The sequence below is a fragment of the Mandrillus leucophaeus genome, unplaced genomic scaffold (assembly GCF_000951045.1).
Source record: "Mandrillus leucophaeus isolate KB7577 unplaced genomic scaffold, Mleu.le_1.0 Scaffold365, whole genome shotgun sequence".
Classification (NCBI taxonomy): domain Eukaryota; kingdom Metazoa; phylum Chordata; class Mammalia; order Primates; family Cercopithecidae; genus Mandrillus; species Mandrillus leucophaeus.
In genome coordinates, this window is record NW_012103865.1 from 1,163,638 (window position 1) to 1,185,230 (window position 21,593).

A 21,593-nucleotide genomic window follows, 5' to 3' on the forward strand; every position below is an offset into this window, starting at 1 on the left:
GGGTGGGGGAACTAAGGCTTTTCTGGGTTCGCGTAGTAGGTGTGGATGGGGAAGAAGAGAGGCAGATCATGGCTGGCAGGGGACTTGGAGGTAAATCTGAGGTCAAGGATGTCCCATGATGGACGATGACTGAGTTGGAGGGAAGTTTGGTTTGAAGCGGTGGCATTGGTGCAGGCTGGCAGAGGGGACGGTTCTGGATAGAGGGTCCTGATGAATGGGGATACCCATGGGAGGTGATGCACATGAGGATTCTGTGCTTCTGAAGGAGAAGCCGGGCATATAGAATGGCACTGGAGAGCAAGGACTGACTGAGGCCCTTCACTCTGTCCCCAAGATGCCAGGAAGGGAAGATTGGAGGAGACAAAGTTGAAGTGAGTGTTCCAGGGAACGAGTCAGTTAAGAGATGGCAGGATCTTAAGGGAAAATGGCTAAGATCTGGGGAGTTGGACTTCTATGGACGCATGCTTCACTGGGCAGAAAGGATGCAACTCTGGGTACAGATAGGGGTCAGGGTGAGGGGCAGTGAAGCCAGGGCTGAGGGGAGAGGGGCTATGGAAGGAGGTAGCAGGGGAGCTTTGGAGGTTCCAGGTGTTACGGGAATGAAGGCATCTGCAGGTAGCACACTCGGTGATGGGGACACGGTCCTGGGTAGGCTTTTCCAGACATAGAAAAGACCCACCCAGTGCACTTGCTCCTGTGGGCGTGTCTCCTGGCAGTCCTGGTGCAGGTCAGACAGCCCCTCCTGGCGTTCTCAGGGTTACCTCTCAGGGTTACTGGCAGCGCTGTCCTTCATCCACTCCCCACCCCAGTCCCCAGGATCCCTTAAATGGAAAGGTTGGACTGGCCTAGGGGACGGCCTTTGGACCTTCTCTGAGGCTGCTGGGGAGGGACCTGAGTAAGGTAGTCCAGAAGTCCCTCACTCGAGGGACAGGGTCTCTGTGTGGGGGTGGGGCTGGGTTCTTGCAGACAGCTCAGTGGGTTTAACCTGCAATTCCTGCCTGTGTTGTATCCCCACGCTGACAGGGGCTGCTCAGCAGCAGGCAGGCCGGGTAGGTGTGTGTGCGCGTGTGTGCACGCTGTTGCGTGCCCCTGTCCCATGGGGGTGATGTCCGAGCATGCTCTGTGGAGTTGATGCGTGGCCCTGGAGTGTCTGGTGCTTCAGTGACCCGAGCTGCTGTGTGCGTGGCCTCCGTCTGCTCAGTCATTCTGGCCTGTCTGTGACTGCTCAGGGGGTTTGGGCAAAGCGGGCGGAAATGTCTTGCTGTACGAGATACAGGCTTAGGTCCTCTTCCCCTGTTATTTGTGTGGTGCTGGGGATGGCGGGGGTAGGGGGACAAGGGAGAAGCTTTAAGGGTCAAGCCTGAGCATCTGGGACACGAGCTGGGAGCTAAGTCCTCATCGGAAGAAGCCGGGTAGGCTGGCCTGGAGGGGGGTGGCGGCAGCAACCCTCGAGAGTGTGAAGAAAGTGTTGGGATTGCAGGTGCGCTCCCCTGGGGCCCCAGGGCCCCTGACTCTGAAGGAGGTGGAGGAGTTGGAGCAGCTGACCCAGCAGCTAATGCAGGATATGGAGCATCCTCAGAGGCAGAACGTGGCCGTCAACGGTGAGCCCACCCCACCGGGACAGCCCCACCCTGCCCCCTATCCGAGCGGGCTGATACCTCACAGCCCTACATACTTCCTTCTATTTACTGCTGTCTTCTCCGGCTTTCCCAGAACTCTGCGGTCGATGCCATCAACCCCTGGCCCGGGCGCAGCCAGCCGTCCGCGCTCTGGGGCAGCTGTTCCACATCGCCTGCTTCACCTGCCACCAGTGTGCGCAGCAGCTCCAGGGCCAGCAGTTCTACAGCCTGGAGGGGGCGCCGTACTGCGAGAGCTGCTACACTGTGAGTTGGGCTGTGCTGGGCAGTCAGGCACTGGAAGCTGGCTGTGGGGTGCCGGTTCCCTGCCAACTTCCTCCTGCTGCCTCCTCAGGACACCCTGGAGAAGTGCAACACCTGCGGGGAACCCATCACCGACCGCATGCTGAGGGCCACGGGCAAGGCCTATCACCCGCACTGCTTCACCTGCGTGGTCTGTGCCCGCCCCCTGGAGGGCACCTCCTTCATTGTGGACCAGGCCAACCGGCCCCATTGTGTCCCCGACTACCACAAGTGAGGACCTGCCATCTGCCTTCTGGGCTCCTGCGCGCTTGGTCTGGTAGTCATGCTAGCCTCAGGACAGCCCCAAACCCTTGGTGTTGCTTTCTGGTCCCATGTCCTGTGTGTAGACAGCAGGGACCAAGTCATCTGGATGTAGCTGTCCAGGGGCCTTAGGCCTGGACATCGAGTCCTGCTGCTGGCTGGTCCCTCCCTCGCCCTTGATCACTGAAGCTTATTGTGTGTCTATGTCAGCATTTCGTGAAGCGTGCTGGAGTGACTTCATTTCACACAGGCTGGGTTCTAAAAGTTCTTCTGGAGATCAGCTGTTTGGAAATCTGGTTTCTCCCCAGAAACAGTGTTTAGAAGGTGACTCCTTTTCCAGGCTGACCCACAGAACCTCAGTGCAGCTGTGGGAACAGTGCAGAATCTGACCCCCACCTCCAGTGGGGGTCAGTGTTTGGGCAGACACTTTTAGGATTCCACCTGGGGTGGCCACAACTTCACATCCCTCCACAGTGCCAGGCAGTCAGGGCAGAGGCAGCATGCGTTGGGGTGGGAGGATTGGGGGAAGGTGAGGGTCAGGGAAGCAGGATCGGATGGGAGGGGTACCTCGGGGCTGGCTTTCTGCAGAAGCTGCAGTGTGAATGGGACAGTAAGGATCTAGTGGGAGAGAACACCGTGGCAGGTGTGTGGGGGGCTACCTTGCTTTGGGAGAGTGACTGGTGAGGCAGGAAATTCCCTTTGATGAGAGCCAGTCATGGTGGCTCAGTCTTAGGCCCTTCTGGTGAGCTTCCTCCACCTAGAGATGCAGGGCAGAGAAGTCTGCCTCCTGGCTGCACAGCCTGGCTTATGTGTGTGCACACAGGGGATGAAAGCCCTGGCTAAACTGCTGGCCCTTTCTGCCCCTTCAGGCAGTACGCCCCGAGGTGCTCCGTCTGCTCTGAGCCCATCATGCCTGAGCCTGGCCGAGATGAGACCGTGCGAGTGGTTGCCCTGGACAAGAACTTCCACATGAAGTGTTACAAGTGTGAGGTCAGCCGTCCCTCTGGGCTCCTTGGGCTGGTTCCGACCAGGAGGTGGCGGGAGATGCTGCTTACTAACTGGGTGGTGGAAAGCGCCAGCGTTCAGGAAACAGGGCTGTGATTTTGAGGGTGGCTCATGGTGGCAGCCCATCTGCCCTGCCTGAATGCTTCCTGCCGCTGCAGGAAACAGGGCTGTGGGACTTCTGAGGTCACTTTGAGTCATGGATAAGCCAAGAAACAGGACAAGCCAATAGGAGGGAAGGGCATGGTGTTTTACTGTGGTAGGGGATGGGGAGACAGGAGCTGAGAGAAGTCGTCTAATAGAGGTGAGCCAGGATGGAAGAGGCCCCCAAACCTCTCTTTTATTAGGGCGGTGGTGGGCAGGGGAGCAAACACCTTGGAAGCAGTTCTACCCACTGCTTGCCCTCCTGCAGGAAGGTGCTAGTGGGTGACTGGAAGGTAGGATAGGGATGGGGAGTTGGGTGTGGCTGGAAAATGCGATGACACCAGCTGTGAGCCATGAAGCATCTTTCTAATTCCACGATGGAGCTGCATGGGGTGGGGTAGGGTGGAGCAGAGCAGGGGCCTTCTGATCCAGTGCCCCTCACCCTTCCTTCTTCCCAGGACTGCGGGAAGCCCCTGTCGATTGAGGCGGATGACAATGGCTGCTTCCCCCTGGACGGTCACGTGCTCTGTCGGAAGTGCCACACTGCTAGAGCCCAGAGCTGAGTGAGGACAGGCCCTCTTCAAACCGCAGTCCATGCCCCATCGTGGACCACCCACACTGAGACCACCTGCCCTCACCTCAGTTATTGTTTTGATGTTTAGCCCCTCCCATTCCCGACCCCACTCTAGCATCCCAGGTGCCCTGACCCAGGGCCCAAGATGGCCTAGGGATGCAGGGTCCCCACCCTGGGGTCTAGTCCTCGCCCATCCTGCAGGGATTGCCCACCGTCCTCCAGACACCCCACCTGAGGGGGGCACCAGGTTTAGTGCTGCTGCTTTCACTGCTGCACCCACGCTCTCGGCCAGCCCCCGGAGCAGCCTTTGTACTCTGCTTGCGGAGGCTTGGGAGATGCCCTGACCCTCCAGGACATTCCCACCCTCCCCCGTGCCGCCAGGTTGTAGCTATAGCTACAAATAAAAAAAAAAAAAACCTTGTTTTCCAGAATTCTCAGTAGTCAGCTCTTTTGTAGTGCCTACAGCCCTCGTGGGTGGGATGGAGGCAGAAAATCAGTTCCTGTTTATTTACAAAAATATATATGTGTATGTATGTATATATATTAACCCCTCACCTCCCTCCCATGATCATCCTTTTACTTCTACCCCCACCTCCCTTTTAAAACAAAGAGGTTTTCTGGGGTGCAGAGCAGGGTTCTCCTGAGAGTGGGCAGGAGCAGCACCGAGAGCCTAGTCTGGCAGGTTGTGGGAAGGGGGTGCAGGGAGTGACCATGAGCGACCTTGGCCCCGTCCTTGCTCCTTGCTCCCTGATTGGGTGTGGGGTGAGAGGAGGGCTCAGTCCTTGAATCCCTGAATACTGCAAAGAATGCGCTTCTGATGCCCGGGCAGTGTGATTCCCATCTGCGTCAGGTCCCTGTGGGCAAGGAAGGGTGGGGGCATGAGTACGGAGGCTCCACCCCCACAGCCCTCCCCTGCCCAGACAGCCCAGCTCCTTACTCAGCGGTCAGCTCCAGCACACACTCCATGGTGTCCAGCCCAGCCGAGTGGAAGTGCAGGATGTAGCGTTTCATGCGTATGGACTCGAGCCACTCAGAGACGCTTCGATACGGGATCCCATCTGAGCCACTCAGGCTGGGCAGGCGAAGAGTCACCCTGTGGGATATGGGCTCGTCGGTGACACGGGAGTACAGGGGCTGATCTGGTTGGCCTTAGCCTCTGAGCATCAGCAGCCAGCACTGAAGTTCGGTGTCTGGGCACAGAGATCATCTAGACTGTGGATTGACCCCACCATTATCTCTGAGCCCATTTCCTGGCCTGTTTCCTGGTGTACTCACAACAGCGGACTGGCTGACAGTCCTGCTCTGTCGACAGACCTATGGAAAGGGACTGCCCTGGAAGCCCCAACAGAAGTGGATCACCAGCCTGTCTCCTGCTGGAGTGGCCGGTTCTGGGCACCTGACTGGGGGCTGGTTAAGACATGGAAGTCTCCTGTCTGAGAGGAAGCTGAAGGTAGAACAGAGGCCCTGGCATCTGGGCGTGGTCCTGCCTTTTTTCGTAGTGGCTGCTTGAGTTCTGGGAGCAGTCCTTCCTCACCACCTTCAACTTCGGCTGTTATTCTTGCACTCTTGACACCCACAATACAATGAGTGTTCCTGTACTAAAGCTCACCAGAGCCAAAAACCATTAGCAAAGTAAATCTGCTGGGGGAAAAAATATCCAGCATTCCAGAAAGATTAGCACATGCAGTCTCCAGTGTACGAGGGAGTTGCGCTCCAAAAGATAGTTTCAAAAGTTGGGACTTAGAGCATGTTTTCTCCCAGAAACAAGGTTATACATGGTGGTTGGATACAGAGGTCAGTTGGCCACGCTGGCTACCCAATAAAGCACTTGAAGTACAGCCTTGCCTGTCTCCCTGACCTGAGTGCCCCACCCACCCCTGCCCATCAGTTCGTTCTTTACATTCAGGCCATATTTTTGGTAAAATACAACTCTGACCATGTCTCCTCCTGTGGAGAGTTTTTAAGAATTCGTTCTCTAGGCCAGGCCAGGTGGCTCACACCTGTAATCCCAGCATTTTGGGAGGCCGAGGCGGGCAGATCACAAGGTCAGGAGTTCAAGACCAGCCTGGCCAACATGGTGAAACCGTGTCTCTACTGAAAGTACCAAAATTAGCCAGGCGTGGTGGTATGTGCCAGTAATCCCAGCTACTCAGGAGGCTGAGTCAGGAGAATCACTTGAACTCTGGAGGTGGAGGTTGCAGTGAGCTGAGATTGTGCCATGTTACTCCTGCTTGGGTGACAGAGCAAGACCCCCATCTCGGGGGAAAAAGAAAAAAAGAATTGGTTCTCTGCACTCAGGGTAAAGTCCAAACTTCTCAACAGGGTTGGTCCTCTTTGTGTTGACTCTGGTTGTCTCTCCAGCCTCATGGATGCTATTCCGAAAGACGATGCTGCAGTCATCCTGCACTATCTGCAACCTACCAGCCCTCAGCTCCCCACAAACTAGCCATGTGATCCAGGAGCATTCCCAAACCCTGCAAGGCTGCTCCTGCCTACCCTACCCCAGCCTGGCTGCCCAAGCTCCCTGGAGCAGGTACCAGGTCATAAGTGCAGCTGTGCATAAGTCCAGCAAACAGCTTACACCAGTCAGTCCTCCAAAACTTCGTGAATGGATGACCCTTTCCTCCACATGCAGAAATATTTCTATGGGGAAGAGGATGCATCCCAAGACTGGGCCACAGTACAACGCAGTGGGATTGGCAAGGATGGCTCCAGGAGTGTCCTAGGTGAAGCAGCCAGAGAAGGGAAAAGATGGGACCCCCAACCTCGAGCCCAGGTGAAGTGAGGGAACTGGGGCCCAGCTGTAACTGATTTTCTGCAAATATGCGTGATCTAAAGCTGACCTCTTGGACTCTTCCCCAAGGGCATGTCTGTGGTCTTGCCTCATACACTGGACTTGGTCCAGAGCTCCCCAGGCCCAGCACTCGGAGGTGGCTGAATGCCCATTTCCACTCTCCTAGCACTGCTTCTGGGTTCCCTAGTCCTTCCCCCACATGGTTACCTGGGGTCAAAGTTGGCAATGGTCCGCAGGGAGTGGGGGTTGGCAAGCACTTGCTCCAGATGTGCCTGAAGCTTCTGGAAGTGTGGCCGGCGGGCACGGTCATATGCCCAGCAGTTCTTCATGAGCTCATACAGAGGGGCAGGGCAGTCCACAGGAGGAGGCAACCGGTACCCATCCTCAATGCTCTTCATAACCTGCACGGCAGGACAGGAGGATGCTCTAGAGTAGCAAGCTAACCTGGAGGCCCATGAGAAACCGAGGGTCACATAAGATAATTGCAGTGGAGATTTTAGGCAGGATGGGAGGAGGTGGGAGGGCCAGGATGGGAGAATCACAGTGGGAGGATCAGGGTGGGAGGAGTAAAGAGAACAGGGCATGAGGTAAAGGACCAGAGGAGCCAGGAGTACAGAAAAACCAAGGGACATCAATAAATAAAGACATTTGCAGGAAAAGGCCATGGGAGGACCTTGGGAGGGAGTAAGAGGTGTGAGTTGGAGATGAGATGAGGAAGAATATTCTGGGCTCACCTCCTGATTGCTCATCTCCCCATAAGGCTTGTCCCCAAAGCTCAGCACCTCCCACATCACAATCCCAAAGCTCCACACATCGCTGGCCGTGGTGAAGATCCTATGGGCAATGGCTTCGGGGGCTGTCCACCGGATAGGGATCTTTCCTCCCTAAGAAGGCACATGGGTCAGGGACGGAAAGTTACGGTGTCCACCTGAGCACGAGTCTTTTGCTTATTTTATTTTATTTTTATTTTTATTTTTGAGACGGAGTCTCCCTCTGTTGCTAGGCTGATGTGCAGTGGCGTGATCTCGGCTCACTGCAACCTCCATCTCCTGGGTTCAAGTGATTCTCCGGCCTCAGCCTCCCGAATAGCTGGGACTACAGGTGCGCGCCACCACACCTGGCTAATTTTTTGTACTTTTAGTAGAGACGGGGTTTCACCATGTTGGCCAGGCTGGTCTCGATCTCCTGACCTCGTGATCCACCCACCTCAGCCTTTCAAAGTGCTGGAATTACAGGTGTGAGCCACTGCACCTGGCTGAGTCTTTATGCACGTGACTGTGTGAATGGCATGTTATGGGGCAATGTGAATGTGCATTGGGTTTGTACCGGGCTCTCACCTGAGTTTCATATGTGCCATCAAAGTCATCCAGGAGGCGAGTCAGGCCAAAGTCAGACACCTTGCAGCACAGGTCTTGATTCACCAAGATGTTCCTGGCAGCCAGGTCCCGGTGGACATAATTGTGATTACTGAGGTAGTTCATGCCAGATGCTATGCCCTGCAGCATGGCCACTAGCTGCCCAGGGACCAGCTGGTCCTCCCGCTCCTGTAGCAGGGTGAGCGGGTGAGTCAGGAGATGGGCCGGGTGTCCTCCCAGTGCCCAGGGCACCATGGTGCATCCCCCTCCCCAGCTAGTCCTCTGCCCTCCTCACCCTCAGGAAAGCATCCAGGGCTCCATTCTCCATAAATTCTGTGATGATCATGATCGGCTTTCCTGAGACACAGACACACGTATCACACTCAGAAGCAGGCTTCCTGCCCCTGGCCGCACATCCTCCCTCCACTTCCAGTGGTTTCGCCCCTCCTTCCTGCATTTCCCGCCCCCAGCTGAGGGACAGCGCTCCTCATACTCTTTGTGACGACGCCTTCCAGATGCAGAATGTGCCTGTGGCTAAACTGGCCCATGATAGTTGCCTCTCGAAGGAAGTTCCACCACTGGCCACCTGGGGATGTGTCTTTTAAGGTCTTAATGGCCACAGTCTTGCAGTCCTGGCTGGGGAGCCTCAGGGTCCCTCGATAGACTTCCCCAAACTCTCCTGGGTAGAAAGAAAATAGGCTGTGGCCCGATGCACTGCAGGGCTCCTCCAGGGGACAGGCAGCAACTCCCCAGTCCCCCGGCCCTTTTCTTTTCTGGAGAATCAGAAGCATGGAGTGCCCTTCCCGGGACAGGGCGTGGGCTGTCCTTCCTGGGGAAGGTCAGAGTCTGGAGCTGGAGTGCAATGCTGTGACCTGTTCACCACTGTCTCCCAGTGTTTGCACAGTTCTTGGCTCACAATAGGCGCTTGGTAACCGAAGGGTGAATGAACCCTGTGGAGCGGGACCAGGCCGTGCTCATGAAGAGCAAGCCAGTCTGGGGCTGGTACCCAAGTGGCAGGGACGCTGGCTATGGCCGCCTCTCTTCTGTGAGCTCCTCTGGTCCCAGCTGGCCTGGCTCAGCTGCACAATTGGCAAGGACACCACCAAGCTTTGTTCTCCACTGAGACCCATTTCCTCTGGTGACCCAAGGGATCAGGGCAGCCCAAGGACACTGGGCCTCTGATGGGGTGGAATGCCAGGCTAGGGAGGGAATGGCTCCTACATTTGGGCATTATCAGAGAACATCTGGGCCCTCAGCACAGCAACACTTCTGTGGATGAAAACAATGTGTTCAATGCCCTTTATCAGAAACTCCAAAACCACAGAAGCAAGTGTGTAGGAGACAGGGGTTCCTCCAGGGCACCTGATGAGGGGTTTTTAACAAAAACACAATGGTTCAAAGAGGATACAGAGCGGAGCAGAGAGTGAGTCCATCCGGTAACTCTTGGACCAGAGAAGCCAGCTGGGCTCCCCAGAGAAGCGCTGGAAGGAAGGGGCCTGCTGGTGGCTCTGTGCTGCCCCACAGGGGGGTCCTGCTGCGGTGCACAGCGGGACTCACCTTCTCCTATGACAGTGTCCACCATCAGCCACGCTGGATCGAGCTCCCGGGTAAAGTCCAAGGCTCCCTGTGCAGGGTCCTCGTATGCCTGGAGGTCCACATAGGGCTTCAGCCACAGCTTGTCCTCTATGGGCAGAACAGGGGGTTGGGGAGTACCAACATGAGGGCTCAGGAGTATGGGGGTCAGGAGAAGGCCCAGCAGCGGACCACACACTTCTCCACACCTCCCTGTTTCCCAGGGTGACTCCTGTTTGGGCTGAGGTGGGAGAAAGTCTCCATTTAGCAACTAAGCCTTTCTTCTCCCTTTCTATGCTCCAAGCTCCGCTGTCCTCACTCCACAAGGTCCAGGGCGGTGGCCAGGATCCAAACCCAAAGAGCATATTTGCTGCCTGAGTTGCCCAATCTTCTCAGCGGCCAGTCCCCACACCACTCTGGTCAGTCGCACCTCGTTCACATTCCCAGACAGAGCCGTGCCTGGCTCCCACCCCGGTTGCCCAGATGGACCACTCACTCTCCCCTTTGTGGGTCACCTAATGAGGTGACAAGCAGGAAGCTCATAAGCCTCTGAGGACATCAATCCTCCTCCTGCCTGGCCTCGGCCCACAGGCCTGGCCTCCAGGATGCAGAGGGCTGTCCAGAGCCCAAGGTGACAAGACAGCAGCACCAGCAGCGAACGGACACTAACAGATAATTGCATCAGAGCCACTGGGGGCCATCAGTACAAAGTTAATTAACCAAAGTTAATTAGGTAGCAAAACACAAGAGCTCTGGGGACAACAAACCCCACATGTCCCCCCAGAGCTGGCCTAGCAACTATGTCCCTTGATCCCTTCCCACCTCCCAACACACACACACGGACACACACACACAGGTGTGCACATGCATGTGGGGACATACGCAGGTGCACCTGGCTCACCTCGATCCACATCGGTGGTGCGGTCACGCTGCCTCTGCTGCCTCTGCCGCTGGGCTCTCCTGCGGGGGTTGGGGACCAGCTCCTTCAGGGCCCCAGGACCACCTCAGGGGTCCGAGGGACTCTGGCTGAATCTTCCCCAGAAATGGGGAGGGAGTGCAGGATGGGTGTGAGGACTCACTGAGCTTTGGTACTAGGGGATGGGAGGGTCATTGGGGCTGCAGTCAGGGGCTTCTGACCCAGGGCTGGTGGTTGGTGAGGGGGCAGGAGCTGGCACCTGGACCGGAAAACGAGAATCCCCAGCAGCAAGGCTGCACCAAGCAGCAGCCCAAAGATGACAGCTACGATCTCTCCTCCAGACAGGCCCCTGGACACTGGAGGCACAAAGGGGTGAGGAAGTGTTGGGACTCACAGTCCGTAGAAATGAGGGGGGTTAAAGGACAGGGCCCTGGGTACACCTAGGGGTCAGATCTTTCCGTGTGCATCAGATCGGTGTCTGTCCCCTACCCCCGGAAGAAGGGAATGTGTGTGCATGTGTGTAGAGGAAGAGGAAGGGTCGCTATGTGGAACAGGAGCTGAGTTGCCTCAGTGGGGCAACAGGTGTATGTGTGTTGGGGCAGAACACAAGATACCCCACCTGGTGGGCTGGTCCGAAACTCATGATCAGGGGAGAAAGGGCCAGGACCCAGTGGGGTCAGCATTCGGACTCTGACGATGTATGTGGTGTCGGGCTGCAGCTCTGTCAGCAAGACCCTGGGTTCTAGAACCATTTGGTACCGTTCTTCATCCTGTGGGTTGGAATTGCATTAAGCGGGCAGTGTTGAACCAGACCTGGGTGGATGTGATGGACAGCATCAGAGCACACAGGGAGGGGCTGGAGAGCAGAATGGTTACGACAGGGTTCTTCACAGCCTTTTGCCCTGAGAAAGCCACACAGTGGACTTCGGGTGGATTCCTCCCACCCCACATTCCAGGCTAGGAATGTTGGGGTGTGCTGGGCACGGATACTGAAGACTGTCTCTCAGTAGCATCCTGACCTGGTTCAGCACATGCAGCTCATAGCTCAGGTTCCCCCCAGGGCTTCGGGGCCGGGACCCCGCCCAGGTCAGCTCAAGTTGCCTCGGTTCTTTCTTCACCAGTCTCAGAGACAGGCCCGACAGTGGCTCTGGGGGTCCGGAGGGATAAGGTTGGATATGTAAGGAAAAAGGAAATAACCTTAGTAACTTTCCTATGGCTTCTTGCCCACCAATTTGTCCCTGTGGTCTTAAGCCCTTGTTAAGCCAGGTCCCTGTCCCAGCCCCTCTCAGCCTCTCACCTGCATGCCCCATGCTGATGCTGACTGAGGTGCTGGCATGGTCAGAGCTGCCCAGCCCTGACACTCCATTTTGGGCTTCCACGTTAAAGGTGTAGTTGGCGTAAGGTTCAAGGCCACTGACATGCACTGCAGATGTGGTGAGCCCCCGGGCCCCTGGCGAGAAGTGCACGCCTACCCCACAGGGCTGGCAGGGCCCCCCGTCCTGTGCTGTGCCCTGACACTGGGAACACCTCACACTGTATCTGACATCCTGGCGTCCCCCCATATCTGCTGGGGGTTCCCAACGCAGGGAGAGCTGAGTCCCTGATGCCGAGGAGCTCAGGTTTTGGGGGGCTGAGGGGGGACCTGTGGGAGAAGAGGAGCCATCAGTAGAAGCCAACCGCGCTGTCACCCGAGCTGCTGATCCCCGGCCTCCACCACCACCCAATCCTCGATGTCCTCTGAAGTCCTCCTAGGGAGATTTGATTTCTACTGGGTTTGACTACATCTCTGCATTCTTCTAGGGAGAGCAGGGTGCCAGGGCAGGGGCTAAAAGTGCCTGACACCCTGGACCATCTCCAATATCTGACAAACTCTGGAAAAATCCAACCCTGACAAAATCTCAGCAAAGATCCAGCCCCTCCCTCCAGATGGTCACGCCCCACCCCCTGGACTCACGTGTGCATGCCACCTGGGGGCCCTCCCCGGGAGCTCTGTAATGGCCGCTCTCACAGGTACAGATGGTGGCCCCCTCAGACTCAGCCGTGCTGTGCTGGGGGCACGTGAGACAATGGGGTGTGTCCATGTCCGTCCGGTAGGAGCCGCTAGGGCAGGCTGGAGAGAGAACGCAGCAGAGCAGTGGTTCTGTAAATGTTTTTACAGGCAGAACCACCACCACCCCTTCCTGCCCCAATCCCTTCTACTGGAAACATCTCTGCATGTGTGTGTCTGCTGCTCTGGGACACTCAGGTTAAAAACCCACTGAGGCAGAGCTCTGGCCTCCTTCTCTGCCGGGGTACTCCTGCAATCCTCCCGAGTGGTTCCTCAGGTTCTCACCACCTCCATTCTTACCAACACATCCCTTGCCACTGCCACCTTCCTCATAGCCAGGCTCACAGTGGCACCGTCCTACAGGCACCAGCCACTCGCCATCAGGGCTGCAGTGCATGCGGGGTGCACCTGAGGGCCTGGGGCTGGCCTGCGCGTGGGGCAAGCAGGTCCCTGCCACTTCCACCAACCCAGCGGGGCCAGGCAGAGTGTCAGGGAACTGGGCCAAGCCATTCAGGGTCTCAGGACAGCGCTGGTAGAAGACCCGGACAGACACCAGGGCCACACAGGCACCTGGGTTGTGGAAAGCGAGGTAGAGGCCACGGCGGGTCAGGTGGCCCAGGGAGCAGCGCTCCACATTCAGCTTCATGGAGCCAGATGCGAGGTCTCGAATGGTGAAGCTCTGGTCTGCAGCCACCGTGGTTACCTGGGTAGAGGGTGGGGAAGAAAGGGGAACAATGGCAAAGTCCTGCTTCTTTCCCACATAACAGAAACAATTGTTTGCTTAATACTTTACACAACCATGAACAATGAGCTTTGTATGTGTGAGGTGCCAGGCTAAGCATTTATGTGCATTATGCTATTTAGCTCATGCAATCGTCTTATGAGGCAGGATGGCTTATCGTCTCTATTTAATAGATGAGGAAACCAAGGCTAATAGAAGTTAAAGACCTTGTATAAGATCACACAGCGACCACATCATGGGGCTAGGACTGGAATCCAGGCACTGGGACTCTACAGCCCATAAAATTTCTACTCTTCAGAGGCATTCCCTAAACCCAGTGACAATAACACGATCCGTTATAGAGCATGTCATTATCAATTTCTTACTAGTAACAAATTTTACAACATTTTCTCTTTGGAAAGAAACAAGAGCACATCGTATCATAAAAGGCTCCTTCTTCTGCATCCCAGGATGTTTTTTTGAGTAGGAAAGAAAGAGATGTGTTAGAGAGTACTAGCCTGCAGGGAATTGTCTTGCTACGTGCCTCCAGTGATACTAAGGGAGTAGGTTGCTTATGAACATCACGGGTATCGATAGGAAAAGTCTGAATAACTCTGTGCTACACTTCCCCCCTCCACCATGGCATCCTGTGATCTCAGTGGATGCTTATAAAAGCCTATAAAATAGATATAGCTGGCCCTATTATTGTCACTATTTTATGATTAGGCAACAAAAGCTGGAGAGGTTAAACGACATCCCCGAAGTCAGGGCACAGCAGAAAAGGTACTCAAATCCAGCCCTTCTGATTTCCAATGCCACATTGTTCTTTTTTTCTTTAGAGACAGGATCTTGCTCTGTTGCCCAGGCTGGAGTGCAGTGGCACAGTCACAGATCACTGCAGCCTCAAACTCCTGGGTTCAAGTGATCCTCCTGCCTCAGTCTCCTGAGTAACTGGGACTACAGGTATGGACCACCATGCCCAGGTGATTTTTAATTTTTTGCAGAGATGAAGTTTTGCCATGTTGCCCAGGCTGGTCTCAAGCTCCTGGCCTCAAGTGATCTTCCCACATCAGTTTCCCAAAGCACTGGAATTACAGGCACAAGCCACCATGCCCAGGGCTCAAGTGCCAAATGCTTTTCATGATTCTGCCTCTGCACCCTCCTCCTGTCTCTGCAACCTTCTCTGGCACCCAATAAGGAGCCAGGCAGGGATCTGCACCAGGACCCAGATGGCATGGCGGGAAGCAGCACCTTCTGGAACAAGGGCCGTCGGAGCTGAATGCCCACATCCTGGTCACTCTCCATGTACAGAAGGTTGAAGGTCTCCTTGCAGCCCAGAGGCCCGGCTCCCCCAGGGAAACTCTTGCAGTCCCGCAAGGTGAACTGCAGCTCCACGTGGACCCGGGAAGCCTCCTCCCCGCGGTAGATCCAGTTGGAGCGAAGCCAGTGGTCAGTGTCTCTGCGTCCTTGCACTGGGCAGTCCTGGTACATGTACAGGGGTGTCCCATTCAGTATCTGTTGCCGTTCACTCCACTGCAAGGAGGGAATCAGAGTCAGGGACCAGATCATCTCCTGCTCCCCAAACCCTTGGTTTTTAGAGCTGATGGAGAAGCAGCTGTGTCAGAGCCCCTCAGGTTTATGCTACTTGTCCTGCCTCTCCCCACCCCTCAGTTCTGGGACAGTAGACTGAGTGTTTAGGGTTGGGGATTTATTTGATTATAAGATGGGTAAGACAATAGTCCCTTAACATCCCCAGTTGATCCTGGTCCCTTCAGTTAGTCTGGTCCCTTATTTCATCAGCAGAGCTGTCAGGTACCCCCAAGGCAAAGCTCATTTACAAAACCCTTCTGTTTGTTCAAGAGGATATTGATGAATTTTTTTTGTTTTTCAGAGACAGGGTCTCGTTCTGTCGGCCACACAGTGGTATAATCAAAGCTCACTATAGCGTCAGACTCCTGGGCTCAGTCTCTCAAGCAGCTGGGACTATAGGTGCCTGCCAACACACTGGGCTACCTTTTTTTTTTTTAAGTAGAGATGAGGTCTTACTATGTTGTCCAGGCTGATCTCAAACACCAGGACTCAGATGATCCTCCTGCTTGGCCTCCCAAAGTGTGTGAGCTACCATACACAGGCCAAGATTTATTTTTAATTATTAAAACCCCTTAGATTTGGAGGGTAAGAACAAGCACAGAACTGTATAGGGGATTCTCACCTTCTCCAATATTTCAATTATAGCCATCATCAAAATCAACAATTGACAGATTTGGCTGGACTTCTTGATACTATCTAGTTGACTCCCCTTAACGTTTTGTTTGTTTGTTTGAGGCAAAGGTCTCGCTCTGTCGCCCAGGCTGGAGTGCAGTGGCACAATCTTGGCTCACTGTAACCTCCACTACTCAGGTTCAAGCGATTCTCCCACCTCAGGTTCCTGAGTAGTTGGGATTATACGCATGCACCACCACACCCAGCTAATTTTTTGTATTTTTAGTAGAGACAAGGTTTTGCCATGTTGGCCAGGCTGTTAGCTTCTTTTATCTGAAAAGAACTTTTAAACTTAGTAATATTAATGGCTAGCAGTAACATAGTGCTTACTGTGGCCCAGTCACCGGTTTAAACACTTTCCACGAGGAAACTGAGGCACAGGGAGGTCGAGTGACTTGCCAAGGTACTCAGCTAGGAGAGGCAGAGCTGGAAAATGAGCCAGGCATTCTGAGCTCCAGAATTCATGCTCTTAATCATTATACCTCTGTGTGCTTATTGTGAAAAGTCAAAAAGTAAAGACTTACACAGAATAAAGTTTAATTCCCTCACCCTCATCCTTCCACTCTCATTCTCAGAGGAAGCCACTCTCAACAATTTTTAGCAAAACTTTCCAGACCATTTTCAATGCCTCCAGAGAACTGCTTGAATGTTTCTGAGTTTTGCTTTCAACACGGGATCATACAAGTGTTATTTTGTAACCTACTTTCTGTTTTCACAAATAATAAGTATTTGAGGGCCGGAAGTGGTGGCTCACGCCTGTAATCCTAGCACTTTGGGAGGCCGAGGCAGGCAGATTCCCTGAGGTCAGGAGTTCAAGACCAGCCTGGCCAACAGGGTGAAACCCCCCCGTCTCTACCAAAAATACAGAAAAATTACCCAGGTATGGTGGCACCTGCCTGTAATCCCAGCTACTTGGGAGGCTGAGGCAGGAGAATCGCTTGAACCCAGGAGGCGGAGGTTGCAGTGAGCCAAGATCTTGCCACTGTACTCCAGCATGGGCGACAAAGCGAGACTACCTCTCAAAAAAGTCTTTGAAAGATAGCCACAAAAGTGTATATAGAGCTATCTTACTTTTTTTTTTCTTTAGCAGACCATAAGTAATACTCCATTGTAGAGAAGGCCATAATTTATTTAGTCATTCACCTAGTGTTGGACATTTAGACATCTTCTAGTTTTTTTTTTTTCTTTTTAAAGAAATCATGTACAGATTGATGTAAGATTTCCACGGAACTGCCATATCAAAGGGTAGACATACTACAAGTTTTACAAGATACTGTCAAATTGTCTTCCAAAAAAGGTTTATCAATTTACACTTCCACCAGCAACACAAGAGGGTTCATTTTCTCAAAACTTCATCAACATAGAATATTAATAACCTTTTTGCTTTCTGCCAATCCTAGGGTCAAAACACAGCTTCTTAGCATTTTAATTTACATTTTTTAGAGGAGGAAGTTGTATATTTCTCTTTTGTTCATTGGCTATTGGCAAGTTTATGCAATTATCTGTCTATAACCTTTGCATGACATTCTATTGTCTTTTGATTATTCATTTGGATGAGTTTTTTTTAAACATATTATAGACATGAATCATTTCCTTCAGACGTATGTTGCTAATATTTTCTCCCTGTCTGCCATACCAGTTAGCTTTGCTAATGATGTTTTGATGTGGACATACATTCTAAATTTCTTCCATAATCACATCTACAGTATTTCCCTTCATGATTGCTGGGTTGTATATTTTACTTGGGAAGTTTTCCTACCTCAAGATTATAATGATCTATGTTTTCTCCTAAAATTTGTGTAGGTTGGCTTTTAGGTTTAGATTTTAGCTTTCTTAGAATGAATTTTGTGTATAATGGAGAGATATATCTTTATATTTTTATTAAAAAATGATGCATATTTAACTATCAGTTTATTAACTAGTTGTTACTTTCCATATTGATTTGCAATTCCAATGCTATCACATACTAAAATCTCATATATGTCGGCTTGTTTTTGGACTTTCTATTCTATCCCATTAACCTGAGTGACCTTGTGCAAGCCATATGTTTTAGTTATAGCTGATGGTTCTGATATCTGCTTGTCAGACAAGTCTCCCATTTCATTCTTCAAAAACTCTTCTGAACCATTTTTAAGTATTTCCTCTGTCAGATGAATTTTCAAAAGCTCTCAAATTCTATAAAGTATTCTATTGATATTTTTGTTGCAACCCCATAATTTAATGCAGAATAGATTGAGGCCCTTAGAAAGTTCACTTTCCCCAGGTTTTTACTCCATTGTAATACAGGGGCCCTCATCCCTACCCTCAGCTCTGGGAAAAGGCAAAAAAAAATCACTAATCAAAAATTTGAGGTGAGGTGGGGCAGAAACAGAAGCTGCTACGAGGCACATATTTTTGCATTATGTTAGGGTGTTCAAAGATTGGGCAAGGGGTATCTAAAAGGCAAGGAAGCTGGAATGAGAAAGGCACCAAGAGTCTGCTCCTAAGAAAGGCTGTGCTGGGACAGCCCAAGTGGATGCACTGGCGGGGGTCAGGTGGACAGGGTGGCGGGTGGTTAATGTGCAGCTCATTAGCCAGATTGCCGCGGCTGCAGCTGGAGCCAGGAGAAGCAGATGTTCCCAGCTGTGACTTCCCTCTCCCAGTTCCAGCAGTGACAGATGGGCGAGAGCCAGCTGTCCAGGGTCAGCAGTAAGGATCCTTTAGCTTATCACTCAGGCGCTGCTGGCTGCCACATGGGTGCATTCTGGACCTGAAGGCCTGCATGCATGTGTGTGTGTGTGTATGTGTGTGTGTGTGTTTTGAAAAGATGGGGAGAAGGAGGGGGACAAGGTAGATAGTGGGAGTGTGTGACTGCTGGCTGTCTCCTTGCCCTCCCAGCATGCAGGACTGTTTTGTCTGAGCTGAGAAAGGGGCCTTGCTGCCATTCCAGTCAAATTAGGGAAGAGTTATTTGGGTGGAGGTGTCAACGGCCCAAGGAAGGCCCATGGGAGCCCGCAGATGGACCTGCAGCTATCACACTGTGGGTGATTAGCTGGTTTATGAGGTAAGTCACCTAATAAGGCTGGATCTTCCAAACGGCCCCTCCTGGAGGATCCACTATGGTTTAGTCTATTAGCTCTAATTACAGGCTACTCTGTGGGAGAACAGAGAACAGAGAATGGAGCGAGGACTGTAGGACCCAGAGGGAAAGCAAGCAAGTAACCCTGACCCCAGAAACAGAGGCTGGATTGAAGTCTCAAGTACTGGGGTAAGGAAGGAAACCCTGAGAGAAGGGGTTCCAGAGCCAGAGTTGTAGATGCTCCAGTAACTTAGGCAGCCCCCTGTGGTTCTGTGGCCAGCTGTGCTGCCGGCAGAAAGGGTGTTGTGAATTGTAAAATATATATTTGGTCTTTGTTCTCATTTCCTGGCAAACAACCCCTAAAACGCTCAAAATCCCCAAAGCGACAATTGTCTTTTTATATGCTAATGAGCTGACTGACGGGGATGGGAACTAGACTGGGGTCAGGGCGGCCTGGGTGGCAGAAGCAACCTTGTGATTGGAGTTGGGACTTTCAACCCCACCCCCAACTTGCAGGAAAGGTAGAGGCTGAAGGTTGAGCTGATAACCAGTGGCCAATGATCTAATCAATCACGCCTATGTAATGAAGCCTCCATAAAAGCCCAGAGGGACAGGCTTTGCAGGGCTTCTGGACAGCCAAACATGATTAGGTCGCTGCAGGGTGGCTCTCCTCCTTCACATATACCTTACCCCATGCAGCTATTCCATCTGGTGTTCACGGTATCATTTGTAATATCCGTTATCATAAGCCAGTAAATATAAGTCAGTTTCCCTGAGTTCTAAGAGCCATCCTAGCAGACTAATTGAACCCGAGGAGGGTGGTCAGGTAAACCTGATTACATCCGATGGAACAGAAGTATAGGTGACAACCTGTTACTTGTGATTGGTGTCTAGAGGGGGGCAGTTTTGTGGGGCTGAGCCCTCAACCTGAGGCTATCTCCAGGTAGATAGAGTAAGAACTGAATAAGATTAGAGGACACTCAGCTACTGTTCAGTGAAGAATCTGCCAGAGAACTCACTGCAGGCAGGAGGAATCCCTCCACGCCTTTTGGTGACCACAGGTCACCGAAGTGATCTGTGTTGAGAGTGCAGTAGGAAAAAATTGAGTTTGATTTTTCGTACATCATCAGAGGTGCTCTCTGCATTTGAGTCTGAATATGCTGTCTCGGACTCACCCCACAACCTGTTCACTGAGTCTTAGGAACATCCAAGGAAGGAAGGGAATTGGAACAAGCTCTGACACTTTCAAACAGCTGGAATGCATGGTGTGCATGGAGTCAGCCTGAGGAGGTGTGGAGGATGAGCTAAGGGCTCAGAAACGTTTAGGGGAGCAGCTTTTAACTTTGGAGGAGTCAAAGACCCTTTGAAGAATCTGATGAAAGTTTTGGCTGGCCTCTCTAGGAAAAAAAAAAATGCCCGCTTACGTATACAGAATTTACAGTACACTTTCATGGGGTTTCCCCAGCCCCTGAAACCTATCAATGCAACTTCATTGGGATGAATGGATCTCAGATTGAGGATGCTTTTCTGCCTTTTCTGTCCCTCCCCAAGCAAAGCACTGGTCTCAGTCTTCAACTGTCCCCAGCATGGTGCATTCTCTCCCTGGGTATGTGAGCTCCTCTCCCCCTCACAAGTATCAACTTGTATTCACAATATTCCGAAGTATTCACTGGAGGAGCCAGGCCATTCAAGCGTTCATCTTGGGGTGAATTCTGACCCCCCCCCACCCCTTGTCCCATTCAGGAGGCTCTGACTCAGCCTCCTCTCCCCCTCCCTGAGGAGACACTTCCAGTTTTTCCTGCTCTTTTCTCTGTTCCTCCACCCACCTCTCCACCCCATTTCCCACTGGCCTTCAGGAGTCTTCCAAGATCCTTCCCTCCCCTGACACTTACCCCATCTTTTGGGGGATCCAGCAGCCAGCCCAGCTCTCCCTGTGCCTTGCTTGTGTCCATCAGAGTAACTGAAAGTGGGGAGAAAAGAAGTCTGTCACCTCTGGGGGAGGAGGTGCCCCTGCAGCTCACATTCCTCATTCTGGGGCCCCAGCCCCAGGCTGCAACATCCTGTTCCTAAAAGCTGTGACTTCCTGAGGCTTAGGGGAGAAAAAGGGCTCAGGACTGAGGAGTGAAGAGCTCCAGGGATTTCACTCTTTCTGTGTGTGAAGGAAGGAAGGCAGAGTGGGACAAGGTTTGGAGCGCTGGGTCTTCCACCAAAGTCAATGCAATAAGAGCAGCCCCACAAAACTCTTCGGTTACCCAGGCTGCTGCGGCCTGGGGCACCCATCAGCTGCAGGATTGGAATGGGTGGAGGGCAGGAGGAGCTCACCTATGCTAGCCAGGAGTGGGCAGGGTGGACCGGGGACCTCGGAAGTGGTTTCGTGGGTAGGGAGGCTCACCTCCAGTGTCCGAAGCCTGCTTTGGCCTGACCTGGCCAGTGATCAGAATCGTGAAGTGGGGATAAGAGGCACAGCTCCCTGCCTGGGAAGTGGTGGGGAGTAGGGCCGGACAGGGTGTTCCAGCTTTCACATGGAATATTCGACTCGGACAACTGGGAACCCCTGTGGCGTCAGTCCTAACCCTTCCCCCGGAGGCGGGTCCCTCTGTCCCTGGCCTAGGTTGGCAGGAGGCGACTTGCCACCTTCAACTTCCAAGGGCTCAGATCTCTGGGGTGGACACCTGAAGCTGGGACTATCTGGGAATGCAGGCAGCGGTGCGGGTGCAGGTGCTGCTTCCTGGCAAGGGTCAGGAACTCCCTCCTCACTGCCAGGCGCCGATTGCTGGCCTGCGGGAGTTGGGGTGACTGACCCGGGAAAGTAGCCGCTTGGGGTTAAAGACCAAAGATGGGCCTGGCCAGTCGACAGCCCGGCGGTCGGGCACAGCGAGAGAGCTGGCGAGGGTCTCGGGAAACAGGGCCTCCTGAGGAATGCCGGCTTCTGCAGGGGGGTGCTGGCCTGGCCTCGGGAGGGGGTGGG

At 53.2% G+C, this 21,593-nt stretch overlaps 2 protein-coding genes across 3 annotated transcripts in view; one reads left to right on the forward strand and one right to left on the reverse strand.

Moving 5' to 3' along the window:
• ZYX (zyxin) overlaps positions 1-4,331 on the forward strand; it is an 11,571-nt gene extending 7,240 nt beyond the window's left edge. Inside the window, exons 7-9 of the mRNA XM_011989891.1 lie at positions 1,972-2,150; positions 3,050-3,170; positions 3,785-4,331. Coding sequence (XP_011845281.1) covers positions 1,972-2,150; positions 3,050-3,170; positions 3,785-3,889 — 405 coding nt within the window. The 3' untranslated portion in view covers positions 3,890-4,331. The remainder of the gene's footprint in view (positions 1-1,971; positions 2,151-3,049; positions 3,171-3,784) is intronic.
• Positions 4,332-4,341: 10 nt separating this feature from the next.
• Positions 4,342-20,581, reverse strand: EPHA1 (EPH receptor A1). 2 transcript variants are annotated; one of them, XM_011989897.1, is made up of 17 exons: positions 20,518-20,581; positions 14,557-14,838; positions 12,885-13,287; positions 12,492-12,647; positions 11,835-12,179; positions 11,557-11,684; positions 11,157-11,307; positions 10,797-10,893; positions 10,523-10,581; positions 9,607-9,732; positions 8,543-8,728; positions 8,345-8,406; positions 8,032-8,238; positions 7,429-7,578; positions 6,902-7,095; positions 4,838-4,993; positions 4,342-4,754 (listed from the first exon to the last, which is right to left on the reverse strand). In XM_011989897.1, the coding sequence occupies exons 1-17, from the start codon at positions 20,575-20,577 to the stop codon at positions 4,676-4,678; spliced, it is 2,841 nt and encodes a 946-aa protein (XP_011845287.1). In that variant the 5' UTR covers positions 20,578-20,581; the 3' UTR covers positions 4,342-4,675. The 2 variants fall into 2 exon arrangements, with proteins under 2 accessions (XP_011845287.1, XP_011845288.1); XM_011989898.1 differs by lacking the exon at positions 8,032-8,238 and having other exon boundaries at positions 11,557-12,179.
• Positions 20,582-21,593: the final 1,012 nt, after the last annotated feature.